This window comes from Eleutherodactylus coqui, chromosome 11 (assembly GCF_035609145.1).
Source record: "Eleutherodactylus coqui strain aEleCoq1 chromosome 11, aEleCoq1.hap1, whole genome shotgun sequence".
Lineage (NCBI taxonomy): Eukaryota > Metazoa > Chordata > Amphibia > Anura > Eleutherodactylidae > Eleutherodactylus > Eleutherodactylus coqui.
Window position 1 is genome coordinate 106,954,178 of NC_089847.1, and position 19,724 is coordinate 106,973,901.

At 49.4% G+C, this 19,724-nt stretch overlaps 1 protein-coding gene across 1 annotated transcript in view; it reads left to right on the forward strand.

Moving 5' to 3' along the window:
* The window catches only part of LOC136581602 (uncharacterized), a 52,264-nt gene that overhangs the window by 21,189 nt on the left and 11,351 nt on the right, over positions 1-19,724 (forward strand). The window contains exon 4 of the mRNA XM_066582196.1: positions 9,590-9,690. Coding sequence (XP_066438293.1) covers positions 9,590-9,690 — 101 coding nt within the window. The remainder of the gene's footprint in view (positions 1-9,589; positions 9,691-19,724) is intronic.

Genomic DNA, 19,724 nt, shown 5'->3' on the forward strand with positions numbered 1-19,724 from the left:
AAGGACCTGGCAGATGTCTGCCAACCAGGCCCACTCTTCTGAAAATAATTGAGGAGGCTGACTCCCACTGCGCCGCCCATGTTGGAGTTGGTATTCCACTATAGCTCTACGCTGCTCATAGAGCCTGGCCAACATGTGGAGCGTAGAGTTCCACCGTGTGGGCACGTCGCACAGCAGTCGGTGCACTGGCAGAGTAAACCGATGTTGCAGGGTCCGCAGGGTGGCAGCGTCCGTGTGGGACTTGCGGAAATGTGCGCAGAGCCGGCGCACCTTTACGAGCAGGTCTGACAAGCGTGGGTAGCTTTTCAGAAAGCGCTGAACCACCAAATTAAAGACGTGGGCCAGGCATGGCACATGCGTGAGGCTGCCGAGCTGCAGAGCCGCCACCAGGTTACGGCCGTTGTCACACACGACCATGCCCGGTTGGAGGCTCAGCGGCGCAAGCCAGCGGTCGGTCTGCTCTGTCAGACCCTGCAGCAGTTCGTGGGCCGTGTGCCTCTTATCTCCTAAGCTGAGTAGTTTCAGCACGGCCTGCTGACGCTTGCCCACCGCTGTGCTGCCACGACGCGCAACACCGACTGCTGGGGACGCGCTGCTGCTGACACATCTTGATTGCGAGACAGAGGTTGCGTTGGAGGAGGAGGAGGAGGAGGGTGCTTTAGTGGAGGAAGCATACACCGCCGCAGATACCACCACCGAGCTGGGGCCCGCAATTCTGGGGGTGGGTAGGACGTGAGCAGTCCCAGGCTCTGACTCTGTCCCAGCCTCCACTAAATTCACCCAATGTGCCGTCAGGGAGATGTAGTGGCCCTGCCCGCCTATGCTTGTCCACGTGTCCGTTGTTAAGTGGACCTTGGCAGTAACCGCGTTGGTGAGGGCGCGTACAATGTTGCGGGAGACGTGGTCGTGCAGGGCTGGGACGGCACATCGGGAAAACTAGTGGCGACTGGGAACTGAGTAGCGCGGGGCCGCCGCCGCCATCATACTTTTGAAGGACTCCGTTTCCACAACCCTATACGGCAGCATCTCAAGGCTGATAAATTTGGCTATGTGGACGGTTAACGCTTGAGCGTGCGGGTGCGTGGCGGCGTACTTGCGCTTGCGCTCAAACACTTGCGCTAGCGACGGCTGGACGGTGCGATGCGAGACATTGCTGGATTGGGCCGAGGACAGCGGAGGTGAGGGTGTGGGTGCAGGCCAGGAGACGGTAGTGTCTGTGTCCTCAGAGCGGGGTTGGATCTCAGTGGCAGGTTGGGGCACAGGGGGAGAGGCAGCGGTGCAAACCGGAGGCGGTGAATGGCCTTCGTCCCACCTTGTGGGGTGCTTGGCCATCATATGTCTGCGCATGCTGGTGGTGGTGAGGCTGTTGGTGGTGGCTCCCCGGCTGATCTTGGCGCGACAAAGGTTGCACACCACTGTTCGTCGGTCGTCAGGCGTCTCTGTGAAAAACTGCCAGACCTTTGAGCACCTTGGCCTCTGCAGGGTGGCATGGCGCGAGGGTGCGCTTTGGGAAACAGTTGGTGGATTATTCGGTCTGGCCCTGCCTCTACCCCTGGCCACCGCACTGCCTCTTGCAACCTGCCCTGCTGCTGCCCTTGCCTCCCCCTCTGAAGACCTGTCCTGAGTAGGCGTAGCAAACCAGGTGGGGTCAGTCACCTCATCGTCCCGCTGCTCTTCCTCAGAATCCTCTGTGCGCTCCTCCCTCGGACTTACTGCCCTTACTACTACCTCAGTGATAGACAACTGTGTCTCATCGTCATCGTCCTCCTCACCCACTGAAAGGTCTTGAGACAGTTGCCGGAAGTCCCCAGCCTCATCCCCCGGACCCCGGGAACTTTCCAATGGTTGGGCATCAGTGACGATAAACTCCTCTGGTGGGAGAGGAACCACTGCTGCCCAATCTGAGCAGGGGCCCGAGAACAGTTCCTGGGAGTCTTCCCGCTCCTGAGCATGTGTCATTGTAGTGGAGTGAGGAGGCTGGGAGGAAGGAGGAGCAGCAGACAGAGGATTCGGATTTGCAGCAGTGGACGGCGCAGAACTGTGGGTGGACGATAGGTTGCTCGAAGCACTTTCTGCCATCCACGACAGGACCTGCTCACACTGCTCATTTTCTAATAAAGGTCTCCCGCGTGGACCCATTAATTGTGCGATGAATGTGGGGACACCAGAAATGTGCCTCTCTCGTAATCGCGCAGCAGTCGGCTGCGATACACCTGGATCAGGAGTTCGGCCTGTGCCCACACCCTCACTTGGCCCTCCACGTCCTCTAGGCCTACCCCTACCCCTTTCGCTTATTTGAATGATTTTTTTTTTAATACTAATCGTTTCATGTAAAAGAACCTTAAAGGGGTTGTCCCGCGGCAGCAAGTGGGTCTATACACTTCTGTATGGCCATATTAATGCACTTTGTAATGTACATTGTGCATTAATTATGAGCCATACAGAAGTTATAAAAAGTTTTTTACTTACCTGCTCCGTTGCTGGCGTCCTCGTTCCCATGGAGCCGACTAATTTTCGCCCTCCGATGGCCAAATTAGCCGCGCTTGCGCAGTCCAGGTCTTCTCCTGTTCTCTATGGGGCTCCGTGTAGCTCCGCCCCGTCACGTGCCGATTCCAGCCAATCAGGAGGCTGGAATCGGCAATGGACCGCACAGAAGAGCTGCGGTCCACGGAGGAAGAGGTTCCCGGCGGCCATCTTCACAGGTAAGTATAGAAGTCACCGGAGCGCGGGGATTAAGGTAAGCGCTCCGGTAAGCTTTCTGTACGTCCCTGCATCGGGGTTGTCTCGCGCCGAACGGGGGGGGGTTGAAAAAAAAAAAAAACCCGTTTCGGCGCGGGACAACCCCTTTAATACATATGCGAAAGATACCTATATTTATTTTTAAACTCGAGCAGAATAGTGTGGAAAAAGGAAAAAAAAACTGGTTCATATGCAGCTATGCTCCGTATCAGCGAGCGTAGTTGCACATACGCCCATTTGAAGAAACAGTAAGTTAAATAAACTTTACTTGTGCAGTACTCAAAACCCCAAAAAGTGTATCATTTGTTTGGGACATTAAAATTAATGAAAATGTAAATGCTTAAAAAAGTATCGCCCTCTAATAGCTAGATAGTGCAATCTTAGACAGTCTGAAAATGTACCAGACTGAGGCATGCTGAATGATGAACTGTCAAATTTTTTTGAAAGCTCTGTCTAACTTTATGCAAATTTTTGGCTTAGTTTACTTCAATTTTTGCACCCCATTTTTGGTGCTATTTATGCCACATCCCCTTTCCCACTAAACCACACCCTCTTCCAGTGAAGCCACGCCCCATTTTAGGCACAGCAAAAAGTGTCAAAAAATGTCTACAACAATCATGACGTGGTATAAACATGTAGGACAGTTTTATATTCATATACATTTACCCCTGAGGCATGCTTAATTTGAAAGTGACATTCAGTGGAACTTATTTAAACTGCCGTTTCAAATGCACAATTTTTCATACATTAGGCGCATCTCGGGCGGTCCAAGTGTCTAAAAAGAAATCTACACCAGCGGTGAGCTTGACTAGATTTCTGGTACAATTTATGCCAGTCTGTGATGTAAATATATATATATATATATATATAGGGAAAGTAAAGGGGTCCGAACTCTATTAGTTAATGCTAAGTGCGAAAGTAAGTGCACCCCTCTGTAATGTAACTTTCTAGTGTCATACAAGCGTAAAATTTGGCACAAGCATTCTTTAGGTCCTAAACTTGATTATTCAATTCTAAGTGTAAAAAGTAAGTGTCTATATCTGTCTATATACTGATTAGAATCTACCTCATATATCGGGGTTTATACTGAAGAGAATATAACACTGTTCTGTGTGAATATAGTGAGGACAATCTACATTACCTATCTGTCTATATACTGATTACATAAGGAAGTGACCATGGACTGCAGACATGGAGCATGCCCTTAAGGCATGCTTCGGAGATACAGTGACATGTCATTGTTTTAGAGTTTACATTTTTATTTTGTGGGATTTTTTTTCTTTATGGCGGGGGGGGGGGGGGAGTTGTCACACCTCTCAACTGACATAACACAACGTTCTCCTTATGTTTGTAGGTTATAAACATAATAAATGTTGCTATGACTGATTTTCATATTGTTTCTGGTTTTCCTTTTTTTAGAATTTCTAGTTTTGGAGTGCTTTTGAAGTGTAAAATTTGCTATATCAAAATGCCACAAAATTTAGAGAATAATTTTTGTTACATTTGTGGGGAAATAACATTTTCGTCACAGAAACGCAATCTGACGCCTCTTGTGAAGACTGCCTATCATCATTATTTTGGTATGAAGGTCGGGGACCAGGATAAGTCATGGGCTCCACATATATGTTGCAACTCTTGTCCAGTTAAACTATGAGAATGGCTGAAAAATAAAAAATGATCTATGGCTTTTGCTGTGCCTATGGCTTGGCGGGAGCCTACAAACCATACAGATGATTGTTATTACTGCTTAACTCTGTCTATAAAGGCAGGATTGTCAATGAAGAAAACAGGAACAGTTCAATACCCGAATCTTCCATCTGCTATTCGACCTATTCCACATTTAGATAGTTTACCAGTTCCTTCTCCACCACAACATTATGAGCTTGAAGTAGAAAATGAAGAAAGTGTGGAAAAAGAAGAACCCAACAAGCCTTCCACGTCCCATGACCCTGAGTTTGAGGTAAAAGATAATACAACGCACAGACTGAGTCGGGAGGAATGCGTGATCTTATTCAAGACCTTGACTTGTCAAAGGAGAAGGCTGAACTTCTAGAGTCAAGACTACAGCAATGGAATCTTCTCCAACGTGATGTCAGGGTCTCACAGTACAGAGAACGTCAGAGGGATCTGCTTCCTTTTTTTGAGAAGAAAAACAATCTGGTTGTTTGCTGTGACGTTAATGGCTTGATGAAATGTTTGAATTTGAACCATGATCCAACTGAATGAAGGCCAATCATAGACTCCTCCAAGCTTAGTTTGAAAGCTGTATTACTTCACAATGGCAACTGTCTTCCTTCTATTCCTGTTGGTCATGCAGTTCACATGAAGGAGACCTATACAAACATGACAGCCCCCTCGAATCAATCAAATGTGCTGAACACAAGTGGAGCGTGCTCGTCATCTCTAGAAATCACATTATATTCAAGTGGACTGGCCTGCAAGAAACGTGCTGTTTGTACGTAGTTTGTAAAAGGGGTTTATGTTGGTGTGTGAGCGGAGTCTGCGGTGGAGGGGCAAGGAGGGTTTATTACTAAGTTCATAGTATCGCTGACGGGACCAGCGTACTTTCTGTTCTATGGAGTCAGTAAGACAAAGATCCAGTTCAGTTCTAGCTCGAGATAATGCTTGGTGATTATTTTTAGATGGATGTTTTTTGGACACCTCTTCAAACTTAGAGACTCGTTCTAATTCAAGTTGTTGTGACATACGTTCCTGTTAACGGCGGGCGGCTATTTGTATTAGGTGACCTCAAATCACTACTTTGTGTGCTTCCCAGAGAGAAATGGGGGAGGAGGCGGACAGGTTGTTAATTTGAAAATATTCTTCCAGTTGTGGCGTTAATAGGGATACAACTTCAGGGATTGATAAAAGAGAGTCGTTAAGGATCCAAGATGTGTTTCTGGGTTTAGACATCACGGAATTACAGGTGATGGACAGCGGGCTATGGTCAGACCATGGCACAGACAGGATTTTAGACTGCAGTATTTGAGGTACGAAAATGTCGGGAACTACAATGTGGTCTATTCTCCTGTATAGGGAGTGCGAAGCTGAAAAATGTGTATAGTCTTTAGGGGTTGGGTTTTGTTCCCCCCAAGTCTACTAAGTGGTATTGCTGAGGGAGGGACTTAACGTTGTGCAACAGAGAATGGGCACGGAGAGTGATAGAATTTCTATCCAGATTCGGGTTAAGAATGCAGTTTGAGTCACCGCAGAAAATTACTGTGCCCCTTTTATTGGCCTTAACCAGTTTGAAAAGTTTTGTGAAATATTGAATTTGCCTTGAATTTAGAGTATAGTGGGAGACGATGGACATCTTGCATGGAGCCTGTTAATAATAGGTAGCGACTAGAGATGAGCGAACCTACTCGGCCATGCCCCTTTTTCATCCGAGCACCGCGATTTTCGAGTACTTCCGTACTCGGGTGAAAAGATTTCGGGGGGCGCCGTGGGTGAGTGGCAGGTTGCAGCAGGGAGTGGGGGGGAAAGGGAGAGAGAGCTCCCCCCTGTTCCCCACTGCTACCCCCCGCTGCCACCACGCCATCCCCCGCTCCCCGGCGCCCCCCGAATCTTTGCACCCGAGTAGCCAGGTACTCGAAAATAGCGATGTTCGATCGAGTAATTACTCGAAACGAGTACGTTCGCTCATCTCTAGTAGCGACCCTCTAGGTCCACAATAGTGGAGGCATGTGTGAAAGGAACTGATTTACTAAAGAAGACGGTGACTCCCTTGGTTTTGGTTTGTGCTTTCGCTGAATAAAATGTGGGGTATTGAGAAGAAAGCTAACGTGGGGCAGAGTTGGTGGAGAAGTAAGTCCTCCATCAGAGGAAATAGGGGGCCTCCTGCAGCGTTGATGATTTTTTAGCACCCTGCTGCGATCTTAGGCTATTTGTGCCTGCTCTGCATTGAATGGGGCGCATGGTTGCTGTGTTAGAAGTAAGTAGGCTGAAAGATGCTTTGTTCTAGTTCCTGGATAGGGTGGGTCTTAGGGTCTCTCCGGAGTTGTGATCACTATTCGTAGCCGTATGTGGGTAACGTTGCATTAGTATGACAGCATTCTATTTAGAAACCAGAGTCTCTTTCTTGATACACTTTCGTTAGGATGCACTGGTGTGGCGATGCTTACGTTATATGTATGTTGTACTGCAGAGGCTACCACAAGCTTTCGTCTGCGCTGTAACTAAAGCACGATTGCTTTTTGCTTGTTATAGCAATACCGACCACTAGGTGGCAACAGATTCCTCCTACTATGCATATCTGGCAAGGTGTACTGCAGTTGGAGAAAACTTAGAGCTTTGCAGTGGGTCCTGAACTACCAGCACTGACCAATGTAGGGGAGGTGTTGTTCACAGTGCTGGGAGGGATAGAGAACCCTGCATGGATCCACACAAGGTGGAGAATGCCCTTTTACAGAGCTGGCACTGGTTGTGGGGTTGAGCCAACTAGGAATGGTGGGAGAGTCCTGCCTTAGTGCAGGTGGTGGCCTTACAAGGCTTGCAGGTATTGTGGCAGTAGGGACTCTATTATAAGAGGCCATATGCAGGGTGCCGTCTGTCCTATGTGGTGCCCCTGTGGTTCTGAGTGGCCTCTTGGTGTATGTGCTGCCGGCTCTGCTGTGCGGGGTGTAGCAGAGCAACAGGGGACTCACCCTGGTAGATGCTGCAGTCATTTCACCAGCACTGTGCAGGTCCAGCTGCCGTGCCTCCGCTGTGAATAGGGTTGCCACCCGACCGGTAAATCACCGGTCTGGCCAGTATTTTTACCGCCCAGGCTGGTGCTGGTATTTTTTTTACCGGCCCTATTACAGGCCGGTATTTTTGTCGGGCCCCGGGGACTGCAGCAGGCTGCGACAAAAATACTGGCCTGTATAGTCTGCAGGAGGCAACCCATGATACAGGGCAGCGTCATTCAGCAGCCAGCAGACTATGGTGATGACGCGCCCCTGTCGAGTGTCCGCCAGAGCACAGGAAGTCTTGCACATGCGCTTCAGCCCGCGTGTGTGACGGGAGTCAGGACTCAGGAGTGGTAGTACTGACTCGGGACTTGGTCGGACCTTGGACATCGGTGGCTGTACAGGCAGGGGTGAGTCTGGTGGTGAGACCGTGACTGAGAGAGGTAAAAAGGCTGCAGAGCAGTACAGAATATAGTCAATATGGTGGCGAGGAGGGGGCTGCTCGCTGCTTGGGGAGTGGGGACTCGGGAGTCTGGGTCCCAGGGAGTGTGGGACACACAAAAGAGCCTGAACGGTGCTTGTCTGCAGATATTCAATATAGGAGCACTGGGTGCGTGGGGCTGTAGGAGCACTGGATGGGGCTACTATAGGAGCACTGTTATTGTATGGAGCTACAGGAACACTGGATGGAGCTATAGGCGCACTGGATGGAGCCATAGGGGCACTAGATGGGGATACTACAGGAGCACTGTTATTGTATGGAGCTACAGGAACACTGGATGGAGCTATAGGAGCACTGTATGGACTCCTATAGCTCCATACAGTGCTCCTATAGCTCCATACAGTGCTCCTGTAGCTCCATATAGTGCTCCTGTAGTAACCCCATCCAGTGCTCCTGTAGTAGCCCTATCCAGTGCGCTTATAGCTCCATACTATGGAGATATAGGAGCACTGGATGGGGCTGTAGGAGCACTGGATGGGGCTACAGAAGCACTGAATGGCGCTGTAGGCGCACTGGATGGCAGTATATGGCATACTTGTACGGCATCCAGAGGTCAGGCACAGGCTGATGTCACTTCTGGTGGTCTGGGGGGTTTCTACAGTAGTCAGTGAGTGACACCAACTTTCCAGGTTGGATCACAACTGTTGCAGGAGGGGCAGGGGGCAGAGCAGTCACACAGAGATGTAGCAGAGCTCTGCTGCAGCCTGCGCCACATTGCAGAAAAGTCACACTGAGATGTAGCAGAGCTCTGGGCATCTCCTGTATATAGCGATGTGCGGTCCGAATTTTCAATTGTGGGGAAGGGCACCAAGGGGGGAACTATTACCAGTGGAGCAGCTTAGGGGGCACTATCACCAGCAGCCGCTGGAATAATAAGGGAGAAAAAAGAATGCCGTGATAAGCCACACCCAAGCCACGTCCCCTTTTAACCATGGCCGGTATTTTTTCGTGACAAAGGTGGCAACCCTAGCTATAAAGCTTCTTTCTCCCGGGTCAGGGGGTCTCTCTAGCACCCGGGAGTACCTCAACCTGCAGAGGAGTGCTGTGAGCGTCTCGCGCTCTGTCCCTGATGGGGAGCCGCTGGTCCCTCACACGTGGTTCTCTGAGCTGCGTCTAGCTGCCGGAGCTCCCGCTACCAGCGGTATGAGGAGTGCCGTGTGTGGCCTGCTGCTACTCTCTCTGTGGGAGCCTGCAGCGGTCCTTCCAGGTTTGCGGCAGATTAAGTGTGGCTCCCGATTCCCGCTCTCCACATTGTAAACCATGTGAAATCGCATTTTTTTCTCACACTCGCCGATACGAATTATGTATTCCGTGACCAGGGGAAAAATTGCCGCATGTCATATTTTGCTGCGGACTCCACACAGACGGCCTCCATTGAAGTCAGTGGAGTCAGTCTAACCTGCAGCCCATACGCAGCTAACATTGTGTATGGCCCGTGGGTACCCGCGTCATTGCTAAGGGACTGCGCAGGAAATACAAGCATTAAAAAAGGAAAAAAAACTACAGCACATGACCGACGGACAGAAAATTCAGGTATGTGGGGTCACCGGCTTCATAGCCCGAATCGGCTGCAGGCCCTTCCGCATGGAGAATCCGACCGCCCGTGTGAAGCCGGCCTAAATTGTATCTTATCCATACAACGTTTCACAAATCTCTACTTTTTTATTTATCGCCCTAGGTCGCAGCAAAAAACAACCCAAGCATCCAGAGCTTCAAGATGCTGAACAAACTAATCAGGACGATGAAGTTGCTGCGTCACAACCTTCAAGGAGCCAAGAGGTATGTGATTATTAGAAGGTGTTCCAGGACTACACTACTGATGACCTATCCTTAAAAGTAGGTCAACAATAGTTGATCATGGAGGATCCAGGGCTTGGGATCCCCTCCAATTGAAATGCTGTGCTCTGATGAGTGCCACGTCTTCTTCTCAGGCATGTGACATCACGTTCATCGGTCATGGCTAGAGAGCAGCTCAGTCCATTTCACTTGAACTGCAGTACCAGGCACAGGCACTATACAGTGTATGGCGCTGTGCCTGGTATGGACTGAAGTGACAGAGGTTCTTATCTGAGTGTTGCTGTCTCTTCAGTCAGCTGATTGGTAGGGATCCCAAATAGTGGACCCTCACTGATCAACTATTGATGACCTATCCTGAGCACAGAAAAGCCCTTTAATGTTATTGGTCACAGCGTTCATCTGTTGCGCAGGAGGACATCATCTCTGTGGTAATGTAGGGAGTGCCTCATTCCACGTCAAATGATCTAATTTGGGAGAGGGTCCCTGCTCGAATATCTTCAATTTTTCTGAAATTTTTACAGAATGTTCATTGTTCATACACCACTTGTATGAAGTTTTGCAAAGTTCCAGCTTAGGGCGCAGTCACATGGGCGTTTGTAACCAGCGTTTTTCCGCAAGTCTGAAAATTCGCACTAGATAGAACCAATGCTTTTCAATGTGAGCGGTCACATGGGCAAATTCTACATGCGGAAAAACGCCTGCGCTGAAAATTATAGGACACCGGTTCGCAGACCGCATGTAACTGCCTTCTGCGACAAACCGGTGTTCTGTGTATGTGAAACCCCTGGATGCTGTAGCATCCAGGGGTTTCACCTTGTGCTTCATGTGGCCGGTGGCAGCAGTGTCAACCCCATTGGGAACAGATAGTGAAGATAGTGATCCTCTGCCATAGCTGTGAGAGCTGTGGAAGATGAGAAAGATGTTCTCCCATTGAATTCAATGGAGATGGCAATACAGCTGGCTCCATTGAAAGTAATGGTCTGCCAGCCAGCACTGCAGTGATTTTCGGGGAAGGGCTTAAAATATAAGCCCTTCCCTGAAAACCATCCTAAAAATGTGTAAAAATAAAAAAAAAACAATGTATACTCACCTCTCTGCAGCTGCCAGGGCTCAGCCGTGTACAGCCGCCTCTTCTCCTGCACTGCTCTGAGGAGCTTTTAGCAGGCGGGGATTTAAAATCAGTGCTATCAGTCACCCCCCAGCCGGGGCGGCTGATCTCACACAGGGAGTGAAGGGTTAGGCTGCCTGTCCACAGGCGTTGCGGAGATTCACCGCGGCAGCAAGAGCCAGCAGACAGATCTCCGCGGTGAGCCTATCTGACAGCCTATATTGTGCTGTGCATATAGAAGAGCTGTGTGTGTAAATACAGAGCGGATCATGGCACCACACTGTTATAAAAACTGTCTCTGTTACCCATAGCAACCAAACACAGCTGTGCTGTGATTGGTTGCTAAGCCTCTAGCTTAGATGTAATCTGTGCTACAGATGGAGGCTCTAGTACCCTGTTGTCCCACCTCTAGCTTGGATACAAGGTGTGATATGGGTTGGTATGGAAGCCCTAGTACCCCGTTGTACCACCGCTAGCTTGGATACAAGATGTAATAGGGGGGCATGGAGGCTCTAGTACCCTGTTCTACCGCCTCTAGCTTAGATACAAGATGAGATGGAGCATGGAGGCTCTAGTATCCTGTTGTACTGCCTCTAGCATGGATACAAGATGTGATACGGGCAGGCATGGAGGCTCTAGTACCCTGTTGTACCGCTTGGATAGAAGATGTGATACGGGCAAGCATGGAGGCTCTAGTACCCTATTGTACCGCCTCTAGCTTGGATAGAAGATGTGATACGGGCAGGCATGGAGGCTCTAGTACCCTGTTGTACCGCCTCTAGCTTGGATAGAAGATGTGATACAGGCAGGCATGGAGGCTCTAGTACCCTGTTGTAATACAGTACCTGTACCTTGGATAGAAGATGTGATATGGTCAGACATGGAGGCTCTAGTACCCTGTTGTACTGCCTCTAGCTTGGATACAATATGTGATAGGGGCAGGCATGGAGGCTCTAGTATCTTGTTGTACCACCTCTAGCTTGGATACAAGATGTGATACAGGTGGGCATGGGAGCTCACGTAACCTGTTGTATCACCTCCAGCTTGGATACAAGGTGTGATATGGGTGGGCATGGATGCTTAGTATCTTGTTGTACCACGTCTACCTTGGATACAAGATGTGATGCAGGCGGGCATGGAGACTCTTGGAGCCTTTTGTACAGCCTCTAGCTTGGATAGAAGAAGTGATATGGGTGGGCATGCAGGCTCTAGTACCCTGTTGTACTGCCTCTAGCTTGGATACATTATGTGATAGGGACAGGCATGAGGGCTCTAGTACCCTGTTGTACCGCCTCTAGCTTGGATACAGTATGTGATAAGGGCAGGCATGCAGGCTCTAGTACCCTGTTGTACTGCCTCTAGCTTGGATACAGTATGTGATAGGGACAGGCATGAGGGCTCTAGTACCCTGTTGTACCGCCTCTAGCTTGGGTACAGTATGTGATAAGGGCAGGCATGGAGGCTCCAGTATCTTGCTGTACCCCCTTTAGCTTGAATACATGATGTGATACTGGCAGGCATTAAGGCTCTAGTACCCTGTTGTACCACATCTAGCTTAGACACAAGATGTGATACAGGTGGGCATGGAGGCTCTAGTACCCTGTTTTACTGCCTCTAGCTTAGATACAAGATATAATATAGGCGGGCATGGAGACTCTAGTACCCTGTTGTACCACCCCTAGCTTGGATACAAGGTGTGATATGGGTTGGCATAAGGGCTCTAGTACCCCGATGGGCCACCTCAAGCTTGTATATAAAATGTGATACGGGCGGGCATGGATAATTTAGTATCGTGTTGTACCACCTCTAGCTTAGATACAAGATGTGATACGGGCCACCTTAAGCTTGTATATAAGATGTGATACAGGTGGACATAGCGGCTCTAGTATCCTGTTGTACCGCCTCTAGCTTGTATATAAGATATGATACAGGTGGGCAAAGATGCTCTAGTATCCTGTTGTACTGCTTCTAACTTGTATATAAGATATGATACGGGTGGGCATGGAGGCTCTAGTACCCTGTTGTACCGCCTCTACTTTGCATACAATATGTGATAGGGACAGGCATGGAGGCTCTAGTACCCTGTTGTACCGCCTCTAGCTTGGATACAAGATGTCATACGGGTAGACATGGAGGCTCTAGTACCCTGTTGTAACGCCTTTAGCTTAGATACAAGATGTGATGCAGGCATGGAGATTCTTGGAGCCTGTTGTACCACCTCTAGCTTGAATACATGATGTGATACGGGCGGGCATGAAAGCTCTAGTACCCTGTTGCACCGCCTCTAGCTTAGACAAAAGATGTGATACAGGTGAGCATGGAGGCTCTAGTACCCTGATGCGCCACCTCAAGCTTGTATATAAGATGTAATACAGGCGGGCATGGAGGCTCTAGTATCCTGTTGTACCGCCTCTAGCTTGGATACAAGATGTGATACGGGCGGACATGGAGGCTCTAGTACCCTGTTGGGCCACCTCGAGCTTGTATATAAGATATAATACGGGTGGGCATGGAGGCTCTAGTATCCTGTTGTACCCCTTCTAGCTCGTATATAACATATAATACGGGTGGGCATGGAGGCTCTAGTATCCTGTTGTACTGCCTCTAGCTTGGTACAAGGTGTGATATAGGCGGGCATGGATATACATATTTTCTGTATGATACCCTGCAGCTCATCGCTTCACATTTGCTGTTACTGAGCCTCTAGATCATCCAAACTTGTTGTCTGTCGTAGTTGGCGCCAACGATGGTCCCATATATTAATCTGGTGCCCGGGCAGCCACGAAACTGTGACAATGTTGTGGAGGCTCCTGTGACCCCCTTGTGTGTGCGGCCGAGCATTATCCTGCTGGACAATATACAGAAGATGAATAACTTATACCAGCTGTACATATATACAGGTGTGTATATATAAAGGCCCCTGCAGCCTTTCTTTGTGTGTGCCCTCGCATCACATCTCCCATTGATTTCAATGGTGCCGGCGGCATCATCGTACCATGTGCTGGGTGCATGCAATGCGATGCCAGGTTTCCCTGTTGAAACTACTTCCCCAGAGTGATGCAAGACATTTTTGATACAAAAATGCCTCGCATCCGCGGTGAATTCGCATATTGGCGAGCGCGATATCGGGCCGTGATTCCTGAAGCCACTCTCATTCAGACTTTTTTTTCAACGATTACAGCGTGTGGTAATCGCAGTATAACGCTCTCATTGATTTCAATGGGGGCTCACAGACATGTGCTCAAACGGGGCGCTTTTCGAGCGCTGTCTGTTTTATTTTTTGCCTATAGCGCACTTCATCAATAATGTGGTGTGCTAAAGCCACTGTTGCAGCCAGAAACGCTGCCTCCGAAAACGAAGGTAAAATGGCGGCAAAGCGCGGTGCTTTGCCAGGGCCATGTGTGATAGAGGCTTAAGGGGTCCAGAAATAAGTCATGTTTGGAAATGCCACGGCGCCAGATCATGTATGGAAATTTGCTTTGCAGCTGTATGCAGCACGGTTTAGGTATGGGTGCCGGTAAAGAAAGGGGGGGGGCCCAAGCTGAACTTTTGTATCCGGGCCCCTGAGCCTTTAGTTACGCCCCTGCTATATGTGCACGCTGGGAGCTACAGCAGCTGGAAACTGCAATACGCTAAGGCCTAGTGGCCCATTACATAAAGTGGGGCTTCCCGGTTCCCTTCACCCCTATGTGCCATCCTCATCCACCATGTCGTCCATGTAGTCCTCCGGTTCACTGAATGACATCTCCTCCTCGGTGGCTTCCTCTTCCTCCATGTCGAGCTCCGGCCCATCTATCATGTTATCCGCCTGGTGCATTTCCAACTCTCACCACTCCGCTCGTACTCGAGGTCTCCGTGCTTCCCCATGGAGCTGCAAGTTGGGTTCGGGATCTCCCTCAGACTTTGGGGGTCACGATGGAACGACGCTCGAGGCTCGGCGGCACTAACAGGCCATGTGCACTGGACTCGGCGGCGGGCGAAAAAGGAGCGAACCAACGGACGGCAGAGGGGAGTACTCATCCCGGGTCATGGCTCTACATAACCTGTGCTGATATATAGAAAGATAATTATTGCTGACCTGTCAGTGCCGTATCCAGTCTCTTGTAGTTACAGGAAATGAACGTGACACAGCAGCCTCTGATTGGCTGCAATCAACTGACTACCTGTGGTGGCCGCTGTCACAACAAACACCAGTACTGCAGCGCTGGATCCTCCTGTAGCGATTTATTAATTTAGTACAGACAGCCCTATTAGGCCGCGTTCACACATGGCGTTTTTTGTTGAGTTTTTTTTTTATTCAGTTTTTAATTGCCGTTGAAAAACGCCATGTGTGAACACAGCTTTAAAGAGATTCTGTCTAGTAATTGGACAACCCCTTTAAAAGCAACCAGTCGTCCCCTATAAGCACTATGAAGTTTTGGTGCACATAGGACAGGTTAGGAGGAGTCCGGGGTGTGTTCTGCTTACCTCCCCAGCTCACGGTTCCTGCGGCGTAGCCCCTGGAAGTTGGCCCGCGGTCTGTGTGATTCTTCAGTCAGTGTGCGCGCATACTGATCTCCAAGGGAATGCGCCTGCGCTGACTGAAAAGTCCTGCTCACATCCCCGGACTACTTCAGACCTGAACTATGGGCGCCATAAGGCCGGCTTCACATGGGGGATACAATCACTCAAGATTTGTGCATTTTGAGACGCACAAATCTGAACCACCACCTTCTGAATGGAGTCACACACATGAGCGATGCGGGAAACAAACCGCGGCATGTTCTATCTGGCTGCGTGATCTCGCATCCCAGCATCCATTGTTTTCAATGGGGCCGGCGGCAGCAATGGGGGAGGAAAGCGATTGCGGAGTTCCTCCCATGCTCTGCGACAACCGCGGCAGAGGATTGATTCCTCCCGGAAGCCGTGCAAGGCTGTTTTCACATGAAAACGCCTCGCACCCCTGTGAATTCACATGGTGGGGGCGCGATATGGTGGTTTGGATTCACGGCCCCGTATCGCGCTCACCCGTGTGAAGTTAGCCTAACTTAGTTGTGACTTTGGACAGTATTGTGTCTCCCATTACACTGTGCGGCACATGACCTGTACATAGAGACTGGCCTAATGTAAGCAAAAATGCACTGCACTACAAAAGTACTGCAATGCAACGTTATAGCAAACAGAGCTTTTATGGTTCAAATCCCCCACAGTGACAAAAAAAAAAATAGTGTTAAAAAAAGAAGTAAAGTTAAATTAACAAGAAAACTCTTTTACGCACTTTCTCCTTTCATTAAAAAATATATATATATTTAAACCCACAATTTTGGTATCCGTAACGACTTGGACAGTGAATTGAACGCGCTATTCATCTTGCACAGCAAAAAACGTAAATATAAACCCTTAAAAAAGCAGAGGCAAAATGCTAATTTTGTTCATTTTGTCTCCCAAAATAACGCCAAGTCAGCGGAAAAATAAAAAAGTTATGTCTTTTGAAAAGTGGAGATGAAAATACCCCAAAAATCTTCACGCCTTTATGGCCAAAATAGGCGGAGCGATCAGCTGGGGGGGCTGGACCACCTACTAGCAGCTTATTAGGCTTCAAAGTCCACCCCTCCCAACTCCTTAGCCGTGGATAACACAGTAGGCGTCATCCATGTAGCGCTGCCAAGTCTCACATGTGCGCCGCGAGGTCTTCCGCTGGCGCATGCACAGATGAACTGTCTCTTTGTGGGAATATTCCCGTTACTCGTTGTTCATGTAGCGGTTGTGACCTCACGGCGCACACAAGTGCAAGTGCAAAATAACGCAGCATGTCCTGTTTTGAGGCAATTCCACTGCAAGAACTGCTCATTCTTTCTTTTTTATTATTTTTCACGTTTAAAAACGCACCTACAGTGATGCGAATAGCGCATTTTGAACATGGGAACGTTTCGCAGAAACCTGAAAAACGCAGGTTTACAACTGTGATATATATACGATTTTCTCTAACCTATATCGCACTGGCCTGTGTAAATACAGTGTAAAGCACGCGCTGCGGAGCGCAGTGTGTAAGGGTATAGTCACACCAAATCTGAGAACCCCGCCAATTTGGGCGCAGATGTGAGATGTGTTTTTTGGTCACATGGTTTTTACAGGTAAAAGTACACGCGGTCTTTGATGTGGTTCTCAGCCGCACCCTGACTGCGACACGTGAATACGCTTTACGGACGCTTTTACTCCCGCGCATTTATAGTGACGTATTGTTAGGGACGTTTTTCTGGATTATTTTTTTCCATAAACCCTGCGGCAGGATTTTAGCAGATCAACAGTGAAGTGTGGAGCGCCATAAACACTACAGGGATCCTTTGTGGGGGGTTTCTTCTTTAGTCGTGCGTTTCTTGGGTCAGTGACTATTTTTGTAATCGCAGCATCCTGCAGGTTTGGCGTTACTGCAGGTCGCCGCATCGTATGTGGTGCGGACATGTCAGCGCTGGGACAGGAAGAACAGACAGGCTCATTAATCTAATCTATCTAGAAGATAAACTGGCCTTGTTGCCCATAGCAACCAATCAGAGTGCAGCTGTCATGTAACTAGAGCCGTTTCAGAAATCAGAGCTGTGCTGTGATTGGTTGCTATGGGCAACAAGGCCAAATTTTTTTTTCAGACAGTTTTGATAAATGAAGGCGAGAGAAGGGTGGTATCGCCAGCATCAGGGGGCAGGAGAGCGGTGAAGGGTCTTGGTAGCGCCGGCATCAGGGGGCAGGAGAGCGGTGGAGGACCCTGGTAGTGCTGGCATCAGGGGGCAGGAGAGCGGTGGAGGACCCTGGTAGTGCTGGCATCAGGGGGCAGGAGAGCAGTGGAGGACCTTGGTAGCGCCAGTATCTGGGGGCAGGAGAGCGATGGAGGACCCTGGTAGTGCTGGCATCAGGGAGCAGGAGAGCGGTGGAGGACCCTGGTAGTGCTGGCATCAAGGTGCAGGTGAGCGGTGGAGGACCTTGGTAGTGCTGGCATCAAGGTGCAGGAGAGCGGTGGAGGACCTTGGTAGCGCCAGTATCTGGGGTCAGGAGAGCGGTGGAGGACCCTGGTAGTGCCGGTATCTGGGGGCAGGAGAGCGGTGGAGGACCCTGGTAGTGCTGGCATCAGGGAGCAGGGGAGCTGTGGAGGACCCTGGTAGCGCCGGTATCTGGGGGCAGGGGAACAGTAATGTGACGGCTTCTCCTCTTATCTTACAAGATATATGATGTTTAACCCTCGCGATTCTATTGCACTAGCCGTTTTTATTAGGTTCAGGTCTCTGCAGGGTGTTAATATGAGTGATTATCACATGTTTATGCTATATTGCCCTGCGATATTCCTTGTAGTATTCGCCTACAGGAACGCATTACACTGAATCTGTACCTGCAGTGTCATGCGGATCTGATCTTGTGATGGTGAAAATCCCGCATTGTCGTATTTTTAGGTTTTTGACAAAAATCGTATTACAGAGCCCTCCCCAAGTAGCAACAAACGCGGCTCACACATTGCAGTATGGCGGCATAAGCTGCGTAACGCTGGTCTAAATATGGGGCGCTTCATCAGAACATATAGCCAAATATTGGTGAAAGGGTCATAGTCCGGTTTGGTTGCTGATTTAGCACCAAAATTCCAATTAGAGTCAAATACCGGTGAATGGGGATTTCACTCACAGCGGAAAACAATCTGCCGTGGGTTGGAGTCTCGCTGCGGATTTTCACCTTCCCAGCATGCTCTGCAGGTTGTGGATATTTCAAGGCGGATTTTATTCATTTTAATATGAGTGAAATCTGCGCCAAAAGCCTCAGAATTTGTTGTGGATTATTCTGCTGAATTTACGGATTTACGCAATATGTGAGAAATGAGCCTAAAACGTGTATAGAAGATCCCTGGTTAGAGAGGCCTGCGGCCGGTCCTGCCCACCTGTGAGGGTGTGTGTATGTGCGGTCGGGTGAGGTCACAGGGGTTTCCATAGAATTCCTGTGAGGTCACAGCGGTCTGCAGTTCTAGAAGCCGATAGAACCCGTCCACACAGGCAGTTCCTGCAGCAGCGGCACTACAACAGTCACCGGAGCTCTGCTGCCTCTGCTACACCCCATAACTTCTCCTCAACCGTTGGCTGCGTACATCATCTCTGTCCGAGAGGAGCTTCTGGGCGCTCCAGGTGGACGTTACGTGGATATACCCGCTGCTGCTCGCTGTTAGCAGCCTTCATCATCCCTGTCTGAGAGGAGCTTCTGGGCGCTCCAGGTGGACGTTACGTGGATGTAACCGCTGCTGTTCACTGTTAGCAGCCTTCATCATCCCTGTCTGAGAGGAGCTTCTGGACGCTTTGGGTGGACGTTACGTGGATATAACCGCTGCTGTTCGCTGTTATCAGCCTACATCATCTCTGTCCGAGAGGAGTTTCTGGACGCTCTAGATAGACGTCACGTGGATATAACCGCTGCTGCTTGCTGTTAGCAGCCTACATCATCTCTGTCCGAAAGGAGCTTCTGGACGCTCTAGGTGGACGTTACGTGGATATACCCGCTGCTGTTCACTGTTAGCAGCCTTCATCATCCCTGTCTGAGAGGAGCTTCTGGACGCTGCAGGTGGACGTTACGTGGATATACCCGCTGTTCCTCGCTGTTAGCAGCCTTCATCATCCCTGTCCGGAGGAGCTTCTGGCCGCTCACAGATAAGTGTCACATCTCTCTGGGTTTCCATGTTTATATACTGAGCCGGTGATTGTTAGATATCATGGGGAACCCTTTTATATGAGGGGATTGTATTCTCAGCCGCTCGCTAGAGAACATCTAATAGAGAAGTCCTTCCTTTATACTGCAGGCGCATTTTTTTTGTGTCTTTTTGATGCGCTTTGCTGCTAAACTGCTGTGAAAAATCATTTTTTTAAACCCCTTAAGGACCACTTTTTCTGGATTTTACCCGTATGGT